Source organism: Kwoniella dendrophila, chromosome 3 (assembly GCF_036810415.1).
Source record: "Kwoniella dendrophila CBS 6074 chromosome 3, complete sequence".
Classification (NCBI taxonomy): Eukaryota; Fungi; Basidiomycota; class Tremellomycetes; order Tremellales; family Cryptococcaceae; genus Kwoniella; species Kwoniella dendrophila.
The window spans coordinates 802,653-821,217 of record NC_089478.1 but is presented as its reverse complement, the minus strand read 5'-3'; the positions used below and the strand labels follow the sequence as shown (position 1 = coordinate 821,217).

The 18,565-nt window shown below is 37.0% G+C and overlaps 9 protein-coding genes across 9 annotated transcripts; 3 read left to right on the top strand and 6 right to left on the bottom strand.

Annotated features, from left to right (window-relative positions):
* Positions 1 to 219: 219 nt before the first annotated feature.
* On the bottom strand, positions 220 to 2,136 carry L201_002613 (uncharacterized protein; the record flags this gene model as incomplete). Its single annotated transcript, XM_066218387.1, has 14 exons — positions 220 to 311; positions 389 to 418; positions 492 to 573; positions 639 to 653; positions 712 to 792; positions 884 to 1,012; positions 1,083 to 1,142; positions 1,203 to 1,253; positions 1,309 to 1,341; positions 1,400 to 1,418; positions 1,498 to 1,517; positions 1,571 to 1,611; positions 1,935 to 1,981; positions 2,039 to 2,136. 14 exons carry the CDS (start codon positions 2,134 to 2,136, stop codon positions 220 to 222), a joined length of 798 nt encoding a protein of 265 aa, XP_066074484.1.
* A 1,535-nt stretch (positions 2,137 to 3,671) lies between these two features.
* Positions 3,672 to 4,847, top strand: L201_002612 (uncharacterized protein; the record flags this gene model as incomplete). The annotated part of the gene is made up of 4 exons (XM_066218386.1): positions 3,672 to 3,714; positions 3,833 to 4,333; positions 4,437 to 4,535; positions 4,618 to 4,847. The coding sequence occupies 4 exons, from the start codon at positions 3,672 to 3,674 to the stop codon at positions 4,845 to 4,847; spliced, it is 873 nt and encodes a 290-aa protein (XP_066074483.1).
* Positions 4,848 to 5,144: 297 nt separating this feature from the next.
* On the bottom strand, positions 5,145 to 5,986 carry L201_002611 (uncharacterized protein; the record flags this gene model as incomplete). Its single annotated transcript, XM_066218385.1, has 3 exons — positions 5,145 to 5,314; positions 5,388 to 5,467; positions 5,532 to 5,986. 3 exons carry the CDS (start codon positions 5,984 to 5,986, stop codon positions 5,145 to 5,147), a joined length of 705 nt encoding a protein of 234 aa, XP_066074482.1.
* Positions 5,987 to 6,718: 732 nt separating this feature from the next.
* Positions 6,719 to 7,391, top strand: L201_002610 (uncharacterized protein; the record flags this gene model as incomplete). Its single annotated transcript, XM_066218384.1, has 3 exons — positions 6,719 to 6,942; positions 7,043 to 7,122; positions 7,186 to 7,391. The coding sequence occupies 3 exons, from the start codon at positions 6,719 to 6,721 to the stop codon at positions 7,389 to 7,391; spliced, it is 510 nt and encodes a 169-aa protein (XP_066074481.1).
* Positions 7,392 to 7,575: 184 nt separating this feature from the next.
* Positions 7,576 to 8,515, bottom strand: L201_002609 (uncharacterized protein; the record flags this gene model as incomplete). The annotated part of the gene is made up of 3 exons (XM_066218383.1): positions 7,576 to 7,781; positions 7,876 to 7,955; positions 8,037 to 8,515. 3 exons carry the CDS (start codon positions 8,513 to 8,515, stop codon positions 7,576 to 7,578), a joined length of 765 nt encoding a protein of 254 aa, XP_066074480.1.
* Positions 8,516 to 8,874: 359 nt separating this feature from the next.
* L201_002608 (uncharacterized protein) lies at positions 8,875 to 9,582 on the bottom strand (the record flags this gene model as incomplete). Its single annotated transcript, XM_066218382.1, has 4 exons — positions 8,875 to 9,080; positions 9,192 to 9,271; positions 9,334 to 9,490; positions 9,570 to 9,582. The coding sequence occupies 4 exons, from the start codon at positions 9,580 to 9,582 to the stop codon at positions 8,875 to 8,877; spliced, it is 456 nt and encodes a 151-aa protein (XP_066074479.1).
* Positions 9,583 to 10,072: 490 nt separating this feature from the next.
* Positions 10,073 to 13,336, top strand: L201_002607 (potassium/sodium efflux P-type ATPase, fungal-type; the record flags this gene model as incomplete). Its single annotated transcript, XM_066218381.1, has 4 exons — positions 10,073 to 10,193; positions 10,294 to 10,538; positions 10,603 to 11,311; positions 11,361 to 13,336. The coding sequence occupies 4 exons, from the start codon at positions 10,073 to 10,075 to the stop codon at positions 13,334 to 13,336; spliced, it is 3,051 nt and encodes a 1,016-aa protein (XP_066074478.1).
* A 467-nt stretch (positions 13,337 to 13,803) lies between these two features.
* L201_002606 (uncharacterized protein) lies at positions 13,804 to 15,047 on the bottom strand (the record flags this gene model as incomplete). Its single annotated transcript, XM_066218380.1, has 7 exons — positions 13,804 to 13,944; positions 14,051 to 14,145; positions 14,215 to 14,321; positions 14,428 to 14,500; positions 14,571 to 14,627; positions 14,846 to 14,936; positions 15,033 to 15,047. The coding sequence occupies 7 exons, from the start codon at positions 15,045 to 15,047 to the stop codon at positions 13,804 to 13,806; spliced, it is 579 nt and encodes a 192-aa protein (XP_066074477.1).
* Positions 15,048 to 16,226: 1,179 nt separating this feature from the next.
* Positions 16,227 to 17,893, bottom strand: L201_002605 (uncharacterized protein; the record flags this gene model as incomplete). Its single annotated transcript, XM_066218379.1, has 3 exons — positions 16,227 to 16,625; positions 16,727 to 17,568; positions 17,644 to 17,893. 3 exons carry the CDS (start codon positions 17,891 to 17,893, stop codon positions 16,227 to 16,229), a joined length of 1,491 nt encoding a protein of 496 aa, XP_066074476.1.
* Positions 17,894 to 18,565: the final 672 nt, after the last annotated feature.

Genomic DNA, 18,565 nt, shown 5'->3' with positions numbered 1-18,565 from the left:
AGGTAGATAAGAACGGTTTGATTTGTGAATCCCAAACTCATTCAGGCAGGAATCTGTAAATCGACATATGCATAAGAAGACATAAATGACATTTCGAAAGGATCAATCTCTCGATGCGATGTATTGGAAGCTCATGCTAGAACAGTATTATGGAGTACCTACAACGCAGCATGAAAAGTCAGGCGTCAGCATGTATATCCATCTCAAATTGTCAAACTACTAACCTCCTAGGAAATCATCGGCTCGTGCAGCTTGGGTATCCCAGTCATCTTTGAATGCTGCTATGCCGACTAGGATCCCAGCTGCGAAGACTGTCAGTCGGAACTTTGAGGTCAGCCTAAAGAACTGCCAAGTCCAACAAGCATACTTCAAGAGAGTTACCACTCACAAAGACAAGAGATGAGTAGCCAAAAAGCACCTTTCAAGTTGGAATGAAATCAGCTCATGCTGCGTCGACACGTCGATGTTCAGAAATCAAATCAGCAGCTTACCCCAGAATCGCGATCCGCAACATCCTATCATATTAGCATATTCTGATGCATCGGACGTATTGACCTTTCTAGCCAGAGTATCCTGCAACCATCATCAAATAGGTAAGCTGCTAGTCATTGCACTGACCAATAGACAACCTAGCTCACATCGACAATATCCCACTATCCAAAAGCACTATGTCAGCTGATAGACACGAAGAAGCAGCAGAAATTAACTGACGATTGCGTATAAACATGACATGACACCGATGAAGAGAACCAAAAATCTCAGAGCTACCGAATGGGCTACTAGCCAACATACCTAGTCAGGGGTTGGTCAGTCAAAAATCTCACGCAATATCTCCATGACGCAGGCATTGTTCGACCCATGTAATCAGTCAGAAAGCGCTCACAATTATCAAACCGGCCATCAAGGCTATTGTAGCCCAAGCTACCCAACTTGATCTAGCCCACCATAGACATAAAATCCAAAAAAAAGCTAAAATCAGGCAAGCTACTTTCGAGGCATTCGTATCGAAACCCTGCACTCAAATTGTAACTCATCAATATTTCTATTCTTCCTTGTCAGATTAATTCCCATTTCAAACTCACACAAGCTATCAAACACGCCCCAGTAAATGCTGAGCCTAGGTAACCAGCAGGAAGTGTGATCTATAATGGATTAGCTAGATAGAAGTGTGAAGCTTGCATGATACAAGGAACCTAACTTACAGCTGGTATACCACCTCGCATTCTGGTCGAACCACCTTCTTGGGGGTCAAGCTGGTATGTGGAAACCGTAAGCTGAAGACATTAGCCCATTGTTTGAACTGCTTACAGTGATCTTTTCAACTGATGCACAGGTGACAACCTTAAATCATATGCACAATTAGGAATAATTCGCCAGAATACCTGTACGAGAAACTCACGCCCGCTATTGCATGTGACCTGTGAGAACGTTTAAAATCAGTGATCAGGTAAGCAAATGAAGTCGATAATAGTGGCGAATGTTGAGATGCAAACTTACATCTCATGCATGCCTACAGTCTATGAGAATAATTCAGTGACCAGATCACGGAAAGAATGCTGGAATAACTTACCAATAGTTTGAACGGGTATATCAGTTTCTCCAATACAGGTACTAGTTAACGGTCAAGTGGCTGTGGTATTAGCTTTTCTACTGCGAATGACCAGCGGATGGAAAAAGGAAAAAAAAAAACACTCAAAAGTACTACTAACCATGCCTGGAAAGAGATTATTAGCATTCAAATTGTTTTCGGATAAAAAGCAAACCCAGAACCGGACTTACCACTATAAAGATTGCAAGGAAGAGGATTTTCAGTCTATGCGTAAGCTAACGTCTGATGTCACCATTCGGTTCAGCTTACCACTATTGGATTTTACAAGATTATTCAGTCAACTTTGGATGGTACTGTTATTTGTGCGACAATCGATGACACTTACAAATTCCAATCAGTAGAACATAACATCCCGCTACTATCAAGGTAGTCCTTCAAGTAACAAAAGATATCAGCTGCTTGTCCGAGGAGGAGTATGAATCAGCTCACCTCTGAGTACTATTCGGTGTTAATGAATCTACTACTGCCCTTCTAGGTATATAATGCAAAGTTGGGTCCACAATGGGATCAACGGGAAAAGGTGACATGTCTGTTCTAATTTTGAGGTTGAGGTTGATTACTATCTGTGTATGATACGGCCGATTTTGATGTGCTCTGATGCGGTGTCGGAGTCGAGTAAAGGTATCGCAAAAATATGATTCGTGAAGAGAATATCAGTAAAGTAACACAAGAAGTCAGTTAACAACTTCGACAATGAGTAGTTCATTACTGATGGTGAAACAGACAGATCTATAGATTTGATCATTATGTGCCCTATTTTAGTAAAATTGTTTTTGATGCTTCGGACTTGGCGTATTGTTTGATTGATTGTAGACTATCATCCAACTTGTTACAATATCCCTAGGACCCTAAATCCGAAGTCTAATGCACAGTCCCCTTCTAAATGACCATCATCATTGATGTTGAGAGAGTAAGCGAGGTGAAACCCTATGCAAGATTGACATCATTTAGTGAGTTTGACACTGCAATTGATGAGCCGTATCTAGAAGCGGTGTCTTTGAGTACACCTAATCATGGTTGATACAAGGATAGAGAAGAGGTGAGAACAAGTTTGAGTGGAATGCGGGCGCGACTAATCTTTCTGCGAAATTGATTTTCTCGATGAACGCCGGAATTAACGCGCTTTGGGGAAGATTGTCAACCCAAAAATCGAGATGGGCCGGAGTACATATTTCATGGTTTCTCCCCATTGGTGAAGAATTTAGAGAATTTATGCATCCCAGAAGGTAGAGGAGGTCTGCACAGATCTCATGTATGAATTTCTGTTTCAATCCAACCAACACCACTGTTCCTATGAAGCAAAAACGTCTTTGGCCAATTTGAAAAATGACAGGTTTTCTGTAAGTGGGCACTTTTAACCATTACCGAACTAGGTGGGTTTTTGGAAGTCGGTCTCCTACATTGTCGGAATGAATTCTTCTAGTTGTTCATCTTGATTCAACGGATACCACAGGTTGATAAGTGTGAGCATAGAGATCGGCTGTGTATTATGAGTTTGTGTTATCTGAGTTGGCGAGAAGATGATGCATAGACTACTTGTTCATTGTGTCCGAACGGTTTGACCATTTCTAAAATGGAGCGGGAACCAAACGCCCATTATGCGTGTCACAGTCGATTAGCTGTAACAAGCGGGTGATATAACATGTTGTCAAGGGGATCAAAAGTTTGTGGGCTATAGACAGATGGAGGTGTAACTTAATCCTGTTATCTTGCTTGATTCAGTGATTCAGATTAGAGTCGACCTATTATGACGTTGTAAAAGGATGTTTTGATTGACCGTGCCGGTCGGTTACCGGTTAACGTGATAAGATACGAGAATCCCCCCTCTTGGCATTACGCGAAAGTGTATGTTTGACCTATACTCTGGGACGTGTGCTACAACAGAATTACGATAAGAGATGCCCTATCTTCTCTCTCCTTCTCTATTCGCCTCTCTTCCATTTGAGCTAAATAATTAACCTTTCTTCGTCACAGAAACTAGCCGCTATCACTCATCATCCTCCCTTCTGAAAGCTGAAAGCTGAATCAATCAGACCCGGATAATTGGAATTCGTTGGACAGGATGTTATCTGGTGTAGCTCTTATTACTGGAGCAGGGGGATGCGGTGAGTTGCTATGATGATTGAGGTCACCAAACTTCTTTGATGAGAAACTTTCAATCTGAATGAAGTCCCTATTGACCCAATAAAAGCGCTGCTGATGACTTCAACACCTTCCTTGTAGGTATCGGAGCAGCAACAGCTAAAGCATTTGCTTTGTCCGGAGTTGATAAATTGGTATTAACAGATATAAATGAAGTGACTTTACTCGAAACAGTTAAAAATATCCATTCATTCATGAAATCAAGTAACGACTCATATATTCGAGGAAGATCAGCTGTTCTTGAAATCGAACCATTTACTGGAGATATAACAGATACAGAATTTATTGATGAATTATTTAAAACAATCAAAACTAGATTTGGTAGATTAGATTATGCAGTGAATTGTGCAGGTATATCAGGAAATAATCAATCTTCAGATTTAAGTGACATAAAGGATTTTGATAAAATAACAAATGTAAATTATAGAGCTTTATGGTATTGCTCGAAAAAGGAATTGGAATTAATGAAATCACAAGATATCTTGGGAAAAGAAATTAATGGTGGTGAAATTCCAAGGAAACAAAGAGGTAGTATAGTGAACATTGCTAGTCAGTTAGGTATAGTAGGAAGACCTGATGCTCGTGAGTTGTATAACTGTCTTAGCTGTTGGATCCTCACTCACAGGGTGTAAGATGTACCAAGTTATCTACAAAATTGCTAATATCGCTCACATCACCCTTTTAGCCATATATTCTGCTTCCAAACATGCTGTGATCGGACTTACAAAATGTGATGCCATCGATGCTTCCCCATTTCAGATCAGGGTGAATGCAGTTTGTCCAGGTCAGTATTTTAAAAATCTTTCGGAATCCTAAATGTGATTCCAGAATCAAGGTGCTAAATAAATGGCTCAATAAATTATTAGGGATAATCCACACTCCAATGACAGATAATGCCCTTCGTCCACCTTTACCAGAAGGCGAAAAAGATATGCAAGCTCCCATGGATCTCACAAAAGCAATAAATATAGCGCCTATGCAAAGAATGGGTACACCAGAAGAAGTAGCCGATGTGATTGTTTTCCTTAGTTCGGAAAAAGCCAGTTTCGTTCAAGGTGCTGCTTGGGTAGTAGATGGTGGTTACACGATAAATTAGTAGAGAAGCTTCGATTCATTGAACTCCAGCATAGGCTTGTGGCATGCATAGGTATGTATCTAATGTAAATTTTGGTGATCACATCATCTCTTACATCATTAAATCCTGGTACCTGTCCCCCTATTTCCATTGATCTCAGAATCCTACGTCCAGTTATCGTCTGACTTGATTTCATTTCAATGATTTTAGTTGAAAGATTCAAAATGGCTGATGCGAGAAAAGATGCCTCAGAAATTGTGCGCCCCGATTTTATCGATAATTTTTCATCAGAACAAGAAATACTATATCTTTGTACTTTTACACCTCCTTCAAGTGTCCAATTTCTTTTACATATTCACCTCCTTGCCCATTTCTAAAATCAGTGATGTTACTAAGACACGTATCTTTCACTTGTATGAATTCCACTTTAGCCCATCCGGTTGATAGTGATCTTTGCCAATTTTCCATACGGCGACCTTCGACATATGCTACATATCAACCAAAGTGTACCATCTTTAGCATTAATATATTAAATATTACGATTAGGCCAACAAAGCTTACCTCCTAATTTCTCCTTCATATTAATCATACTTCTCAATTCTTGCGAAAATGGTTCAACTATCTTTATGGATTTGATGGACCTAATGATATGGATCATCAAGATGCAGCAAGAAACCTAAATAGATCGTGTTCACTAGTACTTACCACCAACCAATAAACTTGAAATTGTTGTGAACCATCTGAAAAACAGGTATGGGTTTATTGAGATTCTTTTTATCGATATTGAAATCATTGATAATCTTCTCTGCTGCTCCATCAGCCCATAAAATACGTTTTGATTTCCATTCTGGATGAGCTCCAATTGTTATTGGTATGGTAATATAACATATCAAGTGATCAAGTTGGGTCAAGTCAACATTGATTGGGCAGAAAGGTAATTCTTGATCAAAGGTTTTACTGAAATTAGCCGAAATTTTAAGATCAGATGTTCTGGTATGTGTCGGTTGAGGGGGAAAAAAACTGAAAGATCCTCTTTTAGCAACATGGAATATTTCATATAAATCTTGTCGTCTCAATTTGGTCGAATTTGACTTTGATTGATCTTGATCGGACTTCCACGTTGAAGTCTTATTATCAATATTAACTTGATCTTTACCCATTGTTCAAGTATTGTATGTTAATTCCTGGTCGTCAGAATGGTGGAACCCTGTGTTGCTGCCTATAAAAATCCGACAAGGTGATATACGAAAGGAATGTGGTGTACGAAAGATCATAAGCGATCCTGTATAATCAACTGCTTACATCTATTACATGGTATATTGATTGTCCAATTACTGATAGGTGTCTTATTGATCGTGAGCGTACGACGACGTCAGAGAAGATTAGATTACAATACTATATTGGTGGGGAAAGGATGTCTCAGATCCCTTGTGTGCTGTAGCTGTCTGATGATTGATGGTGACTCTATCCATTATTCATCGTCACAGTAAGGTTTATGCCGCAGAATCATAATGCACAGCACAGACCTCTTATGGCGAGACAACGAAAGGACTGCGATGAATTGAGTCTTGGATATCGGTAGAGTAAAGTAGTAAATTGAGCTGACGGTTGAGACAAGCTGATATGAACGAGGTTCACTATCGATATTTCTTTGTATTTGTCCTCATACTCTCGGAAGCGATTCTGCTACACTTGTCCCAGATGATTGCTCAAGGTAAATACGAGAGGCAAAACAAAATAACATATACACCGATCAAGGTGTTAAGGGAATATTCGATTCCTCACATATATCTTCATTACCATTTTTCACTTATTCACACGAGATATCATCGCCGGGGAATACAAAGGAGAAAGTGAAGTATAAATGGGAGAATGGTGAAAAAGTAAAATATATGGTGTATCCTAAAAATACCCATCCTTTAGGTCATCTTATCAATTTTATCGTCATCTTCGAGAATGCTCATCCGAATTGGAAGAGTGGAAATGAATTATGGTTACATACACATTCAAAGGAAATCATTATTGATTTCAATACAGGAAGAAAAAACTTTGATCCGCCGTTGGCTATATTCAATGAGAAAGCTAAAAAAGGTGAATTTGAATTTATAGGTTTTTGGTGAGTTTCTTCCATGATTACCTGATTGACATACCCATCAGTAGAGGTTGTACCGGGCCCAATTAAAGTACTCTGACGATATATCGATATCAACTTCTAGGTCAATAAAAAGTATCAAGATTGTTTTGCCACACTCTCAAGAATCGACATCAATGCTCAAGGTGAAAGAGAGCATCAGAGGTACGTGATCTACTCAGCTGGAATCACGAAAGTCTAACGTACCTTGATCTAATGTTTTATTAGCATTCGGCCATTCTGGCAAGATCAACAAATCACTACCTGATCCAATCTCGTATACTTGGCTCAAGTATAACTTAGAACCTATTGAAAATGTTAATTATCAACTCACGAAAGATATGTCAAGAGGAGAAGCAGCGAGATACACCTTATCAATAGGAAATCTAACCAAGGAATTAGATATTTTGATTTCTCTTGACAGATTGAAATAGCAGCAAGTGCTTTAGTACCGATACTGTGTGCTAATCGTGATCATTTAGTATACTTGTTTATATATATGCTTTATGGACAGATTGACATCCTACATGATGTTTACAATATGCAATTTTAGTAAATGAGTATAATATGGGGATCGAAAACGAAGTTTGCGGCTTCAACTTCCTGGTTAACCAACCATCATTTACCTTCTTTTTCTAGCTTCTTGAAAATTTCCAGTTCTTCTTCTAAACCTCCAATCTTAAGAGAATATCTTGCAGCTTCACCTTTTCCCATCTTGGCGGGGGACTTGTATGTTTCATCGGTTGGAGTAAACTTGAGCTTGATCCATTGAAAAGCGAGAGATTCTTTCCATTTTTCGGAGGTTCTTCCGTGAGGTTGGTAGCCTACATTTATCATATGAATTAGTCATTAAAATCTTAACAGTAAGAGGACATAATGACTGATCCATAAGAGCGAACGACAGTGATCCTGACTTACTCTTGAAATCTTGTTTAGCTTGTAACATTCGCATCAGCTCTTTAGAGTTTGGAGGCACAATTTCGGCCAGCTCCATTGTCCTGGATAACAAGATGATTAGATCAGCATATCTCGATGACACAAGATGTAAATGAGATACTGAATCGTATTAAGATACTGACATCCAACCTTCAAAGACGAATTTACCTAATTTTGATCTATTACCTAAGAATACTGGGAGAGGTCTATCAAAGTTCTTCTTATCACCATCATGGTCTTTGAGGAAAATGTCTACTTTTGAGTGGACCCATATTTCTTTATCTTCTTCCCAAGCCGGATGAGCATTTTCGAAAATAACCACAAAACTGACTAGATCTTTTAAAGGATGTGGCTCTACATTGTATACACCAGTAGGAGGATGATCTTTATGCCATTGTTCTTCTGATAAGGCATTAGGATTTGAATCTTTAAAACTGAAAAAAGTTGTTGTTGATAATTGTGGAAGTGAGAATAGATTGTAAAAATCGAAAGCGCTATAAATGGTTTGTTTTTCATTCCTGAAATATCCTATTCTTGGGCCTTTCCATACATCATCTGGTGAGTAAGCTGCTTTGTGTCCTCCATGAGCATCCAGATGATTGTAAGTCTTTACGATCGACATTGTATGATATTATTGGAAGGATGTATACTGATCTGAGTGCTGCTTTTGGAAATAAGGAAACCAGTAAAACGAAAAGAAGCCTTAAGAACAAGATGGCTAAGAGGAAGCAGAGTTTTACCCTTCAAAAGTACTGCACGGGCATAATGTGTCTTCGCCTCGAGGTGATTGCAACTGATACACACAGAAGTACGCACTACCTGGGAAAGGAGGTCTTAGAAGATAACTGATGGTTAAAGGACGTACAGTACATAATACAAGTCACATCAAATTCATCAATTCATCAATTACGTTTATTAATCATAAGTTACTTTACTTTCAAGGAACGATCCCAACCATCAGACAATCACTTAATCACTCAATCAATCAGTTTCACTATTTGGTTCCTCCAATATTCTAATTTCCTCTTCTAACCCTCCAATTTTCAACAGATATCTTTCTCCTTCTTTCTTCTCCATTTTAACTGGTTCTTTTAGGGTTTCGGTGGCTCGTGCGAATTTGAGTTTTATCCATTTCGTCGAAAGTGATTCAGCCCATGCTGATGCTGTTCGTCCGTTTCGACCGTAGCCTAAAAGAAACGATTTTCGATTCATTAGCGATTTAACGATTTATAAAGTGCTAATATCCAGCTGAATAGGTTGGCAAAGGATACATGAGATATCAGGAACAGCAACTTTACCTTTGGCTTCTTCTTTAACCTGCATCATCCTCTTCAATTCGTCAGATTGCGGCTCAACTGTTTCCAAAGACTCCATTTTCCTATAAGATGATGTCAGCTCGAATCCCTGTTTTATGAGACAGGCGACTGTAAATACACTGACCACCAGCCAATGAACTCAAAGTCGTCTCTTCTATCTCCTCCTCTCCAGGACTTGAAGACTGGTACAGGTCTATCAAAGTTCTTTTTTTCTCCTTTAAAATCTTCAATGAGTTTATCAGCATTAGTATGGGTCCAGATCTCAGGTTCTTCTCGAGTTTCTGGTTCAAGATGATATAGTGTACAGATATTGAGGAGATTGTGGAGAAAGAAGAGAGTAGATCAGTGTTCGAGATAAACTTAAATGTTGCATTAGACTATCTATCAACAAACTTTGCTTTGCGCACGGACCTGTTCTATATTCTTGGAACGAACTTGAAAAGTGGAGGTATGGGTTTGTCAAGTTTCCCACGGATGATGCCAAGCCTGAAAAGGAAGTACAACAACGTGTATGTATGAGCGGTGAACTCCGATGATGGAACGTGTCAGCGTGTTTGTGTAAGACGTGGCATCTTGTTCGTGTGTTTTCGAAAATAATTCTGAATAATCCTTCTTCATCTATCTGACCGTGGAGGCGTTTGTGAATAGCTCTATATATCATTGTTGAAGAGATCAGCTAACATCCCAACCTAGAGCAAAAACTCGCTTCAGCTTATACTTTATAGTTCGAAAGCAAGATTTAGTTGTCTAAATCAGCAATACAAACAAAACCAATTCAAAAAACGCTAGCTGGACTTGGCGTACCAAATCACCTCAATACTTCCTTTGTCCCGTTGAGTGATCCCCTTATCACGCCATCAAAGATGCTGGCGAACGCTTGGACATTTACACCTGAAGATGCTTTAGCATATTATGGTACAAATGCTGAGACTGGGTTGACAGAAGAACAAGTAAAGAGGAATAGAGAAGCCTATGGAGAGAATTGTGAGTTGGCCTATTCAGTCATTCATCACAAGGTCATTTCGATATACGAGCTGGTATTACTTCTTAACAGTAGTGAGCTGATTGAACATATTTATTACAGCTCTTCCTGAATCAGCTCCTACATCCCTATTCAAACTCATTCTCGCTCAATTCAAAGATCAACTAGTCCTTATCCTCTTAGGTTCAGCAGTGGTATCGTTCGTTTTAGCTCTATTTGAAGATGTTAGCGAACCAGGTGGATCATGGTTGACCGCTTTCGTGGAACCATCTGTCATTTTATTGATTTTGGTTGCCAACGCTACTGTCGGTGTTGTACAGGAAACAAATGCTGAAAAAGCTATTGACGTGAGTTATTGCTTAATCTGATCTGTCATCGTGAAAGTCCAGCTAACAACATGCCCAAATTTAGGCACTCAAAGAATACTCTCCTGATGAAGCCTCTGTTGTACGTTCCGGTAGATTGATCAAAGTCCCAGCTTCGGAGCTCGTACCTGGAGACATCGTTTCAGTCCATGTTGGTGATCGAATACCAGCAGATTGTCGAATTTTGTCATTTTCATCATCATCATTTAGAGTTGATCAAGCTATGCTAACTGGAGAATCGATGTCAGTTGGAAAAATTGATGGAGTAGTCGAAGATACATCGGCTGTCAAACAAGATATGATCAATATGTTATTTTCTGGTACAACAGTTGTAAATGGTGCAGCAAAAGCTGTTGTAGCTTTAACTGGATCAAGAACCGCTATAGGTGCAATTCATTCAAGTATTTCAAGAGATGATGATGAGGAAGAAGAGAAAACCCCACTAAAAAGAAAATTAGATGATTTCGGTGATCAATTAGCTAAAGTCATTTCAGTCATTTGTATTTTAGTTTGGTTAGTGAATATTAGACATTTTAATGATCCAAGTCATCATGGTTGGTTATCAGGTGCTATTTATTACCTCAAAATTGCTGTTGCCTTGGCAGTAGCAGCCATTCCAGAAGGTTTAGCTGCTGTGATCACTGCTTGTCTTGCTTTAGGTACGAAGAAAATGGCCAAAAGGGGTGCTATCGTTAGAAATTTACCATCCGTAGAAACTTTAGGTTGCACCAATGTTATCTGTTCTGATAAAACTGGTAAGTCAGCTTAGTTAAGATTGTCATCTAAAGCTGACGTTCGTGATAGGAACCCTTACTACCAACCAAATGAGTGTATCACGATTCCTTACTTGTGATGGTAATGGATTTGCAGAATATCAAGTTGGCGGCACTACCTTTGCACCTACTGGTTCAATCACTACACTTGATGGTCAACATGCCGAAAAATCAGCTGTTAGAACTGCTCCGGTCAACAAGCTTGTCGAGATCAGTGCTATCTGTAACGATGCTAAAATCGCTTATAACGCTGAAACCGATACATACACCAATGTTGGAGAACCCACTGAAGCTGCTCTGAAAGTCCTTGTAGAAAAGCTCGCTTCTGATTCCGATTCTTTCAACTCTGGTCTTGCCAATCTTGGACCTCAAGCACGAGCTACCGCTGTCAACGAACATTACGAAACTCGGGTCAAACGAGTATTAACATTCGAGTTTACCCGAGATCGAAAATCAATGTCTGTTCTCGCTCAATCTCCTTCCGGCACTTCTCTTCTTGTCAAAGGTGCTCCTGAATCAGTTCTCGAGCGATGTAGCAAAGTCATTCTTCCTTCTGGTGTTTCCGAAATTACCCCTGCTCTTCGATCTCAACTCGCTCAAAAACAATTGGAATATGGTCACAAAGGTCTCAGAACTCTTGCTCTTGCTTATGTCGATGAATCCGATAACGATGTATCCCACTACAAAACCAATTCAGCTGAAGATTATGTCAAATTTGAAAAAGATATGACTTTTGTTGGTTTAGTCGGTATGCTTGATCCTCCTCGACCCGAAGTCAAAGATGCTATCGCCAAATGTAGAACTGCTGGTATCCGAACTATTGTCATTACTGGAGACAACAAAAACACAGCTGAAACAATCTGTAGAGAAATCGGAGTATTTGGTAAAAACGAAGATTTAACTGGAAAATCATATACAGGAAAAGAATTGGATGCTTTATCTCATGGAGAAAAGATTTTAGCTGTACAAAGGGCATCATTATTCTCCCGAACTGAACCAACACATAAATCACAATTAGTTGATCTGTTACAAGGATTAGGATTAGTTGTGGCTATGACAGGTGATGGAGTCAATGATGCACCTGCATTGAAAAAAGCCGATATTGGTATCGCCATGGGATCAGGAACTGATGTAGCTAAATTAGCTGCTGATATGGTATTAGCTACAGATAACTTTGCTACAATTGAAAAAGCTGTTGAAGAAGGCAGATCAATTTATAACAATACAAAGCAATTCATTAGATATTTAATATCATCAAATATTGGTGAAGTAGTTTCAATTTTCTTAACTGTTTTATTAGGTATGCCAGAAGCATTAATTCCTGTTCAATTATTATGGGTAAATTTAATTACAGATGGTTTACCTGCCACTGCATTAGGATTTAATCCACCTGATCATCAAATTATGAAAACTAAACCTAGATCTTCAAAAGAACCTTTAGTTGGTGGTTGGTTATTCTTTAGATATATGGTTATTGGTACTTATGTTGGATGTGCAACTGTATTTGGTTATGCTTGGTGGTTTATCTTTTATCAAGGTGGACCTCAAATTAGTTTTTATGAATTAACACATTTTCATCAATGTTCATCAACCACAAATTCAAAATTCCCAAATTTAGATTGTAATATGTTTAATGGATTACCTTCAATGAGAGCAACAACAGTATCATTATCAATTTTAGTCGTAATTGAAATGTTTAACGCTTGTAATTCATTATCTGAAAATGAATCTTTATTAGTTTTACCAATTTGGACAAATCCATATTTAGTTGGTTCAATCATTTTATCAATGGCTTTACATTTCATGATTTTATATGTACCATTCTTTAGAACAATGTTTAGAATTACTTCATTAAATAAGCAAGAATGGTTAGCTGTCATTTTAATTTCACTTCCTGTGATTTTCATAGATGAATTTTTGAAATTTATTAGTTTGAAATTTTTAAATAATAATAATAATCAAGAAGATGAAGTAGTAAATTCAGTCAAAAACAAAAAAGATCAATAGATTCATTAACAGCTCCATATAGGTAACAAATAGAAGAATATAGAATTTGAGTCATTCGAATCAGAGGATGAAAGGCTAAACAGGAAGAGTGGGAGTACAAGATAAAATACAAATAACAAATTAAAACCTTAAAAATAGATCATTTACATAAAAGGTCTCTTTCCCATACATTTATCTAGAAATCATATTTTTGTTAGACATGCATACAATACATACGAAAAAACTACATGACTGCTTTTACCTAATGATATGACATGAAACTACGAATCGAATGTTGATTCTCTGACATAGGGAGACAAACACGATGACAACATCTGACCATTCTTATACCCATGGAATTTGCTTTATCATGATATATTGTCCAGCTACCTCGAGAGAATTTTGACTTTCTATACAGCGGTAATCCGACACTGATTCAATTGATTTGATGAAGTTGGATTTCACTAAAAATCTCAGGTAGAGGGTATTTATAAAATCACGCATTTTTTACTTTTCATTCTTTTTCTTCTATTGTGATGATTTGGATCCCTTTCTTTCTTTAATGAATCATTTCTACGTAATTGTCTAACAATGTTTTCAAAAACTGCTGTTATATTTGTTGATATTCTCTATTTTTTTTTTTTCGACAATCATCTATCATCAATTGGGAATTGGGGACACACGGATGACCCGATATTGGAAAAGAAAAGAATAAATGAAAGATTGTAAACTCACGGCAGAAGTTTCATAATAACTGCATTGCCATTCTAAAGCTAATTTTTCACCTTCTGTAGAATCTACTTCTCTTTCATCGACTAAATCTGATTTATCTATAATGTATTTTATGAGCTTTATTTTAATCTTCTTTTGAAAGACCCACCAGACAGACGAAAACTTACTACCAACGATTACTATAGGTACCCTTTGATTACCTTCAGGTAATTTTATACGTTGTATAGCATCATATGTACGTATTATCTCTTCGAATGTATCTCTTTGACATAATCTGTTTTGACGATAATATTGAGATAAAGTTAGTTCACTAACATGATTCGATTTCCAGATGACAAATCATGTGAACATTACCATAATCACACCCAAAGTGGACTTACGAAAAGACTAATATAAAGCCTTCCGATTCACGTATAAACATATCATTCAAGGTTAAATACTGATCTATACCAGCTGTCAAGGGGGGAGGATAGCGCGTCAGTCTGAGTTTCAGGTGAATGCAAGTAAGTTGACTACCACTCGCCTGTATCCAAAATTTCAAGTAAACAAGGTTGAGCATCTACACTGAATTGCTTTCGGTCTGCAAATTTCAATGTATTTATTCAGTCAGTGATTGATTATCGTGAATGACTGGTACGCTGATTGTTCTTCACCACGACACGATGTTTCGATACAAAGACTTACAAGAATCTTCAACTACAAATCTCAATCACGTTTGATCAGCTATTACGAAACTGGCGATCATATTATAGCTGAAGCGATGGTGTTCGATGATATAGATTATACAGCAAAACTCACTCGTAGGATCATACCATTCTAAATAAGATCCATTGATAAACCTAACTGTTATAGCTGATTTACCCACTCCACCTGAACCCATCACCGCACACTATCAGAAGAAAAATTAGCTCTCTCTGCCAATTCAGAGCAAATGATGCAAAGTCTGATAAAATACTTCAAAAGTGAAGAAAGAAAATATACCTACTTGAAAAACTCTCATTCTAAAAGAGTCAATTTATCAAGGTTATTTCTGTAGTTTCTTCCACCACGACTATCATGTATTGTTTGATAGAAATTCAATAGCGACAGATATGTTATGATTTTTGGTATCGTTGAATGTAATCGTAATGGGCTGATCAATTACGTTTTCTTTTCAATCTACCTATGTTACAGATAAGATAATACTGTTATTTTTATTGATTTGATGGTCTGTTAGTATCTCTACTTCCCGTTGATATGAGATACCGTTATTCTGGTTGATTTGAATATTCAGATCCCAATAAACAAAAAAAAAATTCAGCAACTTAGATACAGTAGCCTTAGTGTTGTAGGCTAAAAACATAGTATGATATCTAGTAATATGGTAATTGATCGTTGTCAAGGTAAGTCGAGATAAAGTTTGCGCTTGTCAAAATCGCAGCTCCTAATACTGGGCGAAAGGAAGGGATCATAGCGTAACTAACACGTCTCTAATGAGGTGGTCAATGCGTAATTCATTTTGATGATTGATCATTGAAGGGTGTATCGTGTATCCGCAAAAGCAGGATATGTTTGTTCCCAATTGGCCAAGTTGAAATACCAGGAATTTACTATACATGTTTCCATTTTAAGATCACCTATGATCATCACAAGCTTGGTGGTACTTTGCAAAACAGAATATGTATGAGAAAGAACAAGGCTATGTCAAATAAAGTGAATGTTTATGATATTGTCGGTCTGTGCAATCTCTCATGTTTCATCACATCTTTCGCATCGCACATGTCCGGTCCGGCTTTAGCCGTCAGTTGTCGTTGAAACGGTGAATAGTAGTACGAGTACTGTGGACGAGCGATGAGTTTACTTCTTTTTAGGTTGTATGAACATAGAGTTAGAATGACACTCACCCTACTTTCTTCTTCTGAATAACAGACTGTACTCTAAATCTTTTGATGAGTATAGTATTACATTTCAGCAAAGTCAAATCACGACTATGTATATGTTTATCCGATATGCTACTATGTATATAAGTTTGTAAGATATTATTCTATTCCGCCAGTTTGAATATAGATGACTTTCCATTGAATACCAACTACTATATTTCCTTTCTAACTATATCTCAAATTTGTCATGAACAACCTAAACTGAAATCCAACTTGGCTTATATAATTTCACAGAGATACAATATACCACGGCAATTCTTCTAACCTTTAGCGATGAGATAAGCTTCTAAGAAATTTTTAGTTATATATTCACCGACTAATGGAGGAGTCATAAGTGTACCACCAACACCAGATTCTAACCAAGCTTTTGTACCTAATCTACCAATTGATAACATTATAATCCAAGTCCAAATTCTACCATAAATTCCTTCAACTTTTTTACCTGTAAATTTTTTAAAAGTAATTTCCATAAAACCAAATAAACCTGATATAGGGAATAACAAAAATAAAGGTATTAATGGTGGATTAGGTGACATTGTATATTGTCCAAATGAATGCATTAAACCTGATAATAAAAATGACATGACCATTATATTTCCTGATTTCGTTGGAATTCTAAATAATCTTAAAAATATCGTTGAATATAAAATGAAATGATGCTTTATAGATTAGATAGATAGATAAAACAAAACAGGTGTCAGCTAATTCAATCCAACACAACGAAAAATATGCAACAGAGACAAACATGAATTTTACTCACCCTAAAGAATTGATGCCATCTTTTACCCCAAATATCTAATAAACTATCACCCATAAAAGGAGAATCGAAAATATCAATTTCCCAATTTTCAACTTCGAATAAATTTGTTATAATAGTTAAAAATGCAAATAAATGATAACCCATTGCAATACCTAACCAAACACCTGTAGCTACATTCATTGAAATCATAATATCAACTAAAAACCAATGTACTTTTATTGGTGAAAAACCATATTGTTTTAAAATTGGTAATATATAAAATGTATTTTCATGTGTAAACCTATATAAAGCATTTTTAACTGGTAAATCAGAACCAATAGTTTCTGAACCAAAATATCTAATTAAATATAGAAAAGTATCAAAAATAACATAATTTCTAATTGTTATCCATAAATGTCTTGTTAAAGATTCAAATTTTGTTCTTTTTATTTTTGGCCAAGGTAACCATGAATCTTTTGCTTTTTTCGATTTTTTAATATCAGGTATATTTTTTGATCGATTTTTTGGATTTGAAAATTCAAATCCACCATCAACAACATCAGTATCTTCTTTTGAAGGTATAATCAAATCATCATTTTCAGGTTCTTCACTTGCTTTTCTAATTCTTTGTTTATTTACATTACCAGAATGAACTTTACTATCTTTATCTAAATCAATTGAACCCATTCCAATCCATCTTGCACCCATAGCAACACTTAAAGCATTAATTAATGGATGTCTACCTTTGGCTTCTAAATATCTATCCACAACAGGTCCATCGATAAATGCAAATTCAATATATCTTGCTATTACATGCATTACTCCAATTCCAATACCATTATTTAAACCGTTGAACCATGGTTCTGTAAATTGCCAGCAAAAATCAAACATCAGATATCACGATACTAAGGTGACATCTTAAGAGGGTGATCACTCACGAGTAAACCTATAATTCGTAACTGCTCTACCGATTAAAGAGATACCGACAGTACCAACAGCAATTCTATATAATCTTGTATTTTCAGATCTCAACAATAAAGCTTGACCATATAAAGGTACTAAAGGTATAACGAATAAATGATACCAATTTTGCCAAGAAATTCCAACTGCATTTTCGATAACATATTCATGTAATCCCTGTAAAGGACCAAACGGTGATGATGATGAGAAAAATGGGATTGATATCATGGTGTACTATATCATTTATATTTATATCTATAATTAATACCTGTTTGATGAAAGGGTTTTCTAGGTTTCGATTTTATCAAATAAGCTGAATCAGAAATATTCCAAAAAGAAAAAAGAGTTGAATTAGGGTGGCAATGGTGACTATACTGATTAAATTCCTCTCTTTATGCGTATATGTATATAGAGTTATATGGTAGTCAAAAGATACCAGTACGTACTTTTCCAACTATTCGCAAGCTGATTTACTGGAATCCCATGAACTTACCAACTTTAATTATGGAGAAATCAAAACCAGAAGAGAGACATGGGACAAGATACAAGGGAACTAGGAATTATAAACTGAATACGCTCAATCAGAATCCCAAAAAGACAAAGTCAGAAGCAGTTTATGATTATGACGCGTTTGAGATCTCTTTTTCACCGATTTATGACCTTGGCTTGCCGAAATCATCAAGGTATCGTTACACTTCTTGGTTTCGTAAACATGCATGATTTAAATTAACGTACTACTGGAATTCCAGCAATTTAAGAACCCCATTACTGCCGCTTGCATGGTGTTCAACATATGGTGCATCGTCTGCGATCTATAATCACCAAACGCTGTCTCAACGCGTCGCATACAAGCTCAAGTAGCGATTCATCACGGTAGACAGATTGTCTGTTGTCAATCGG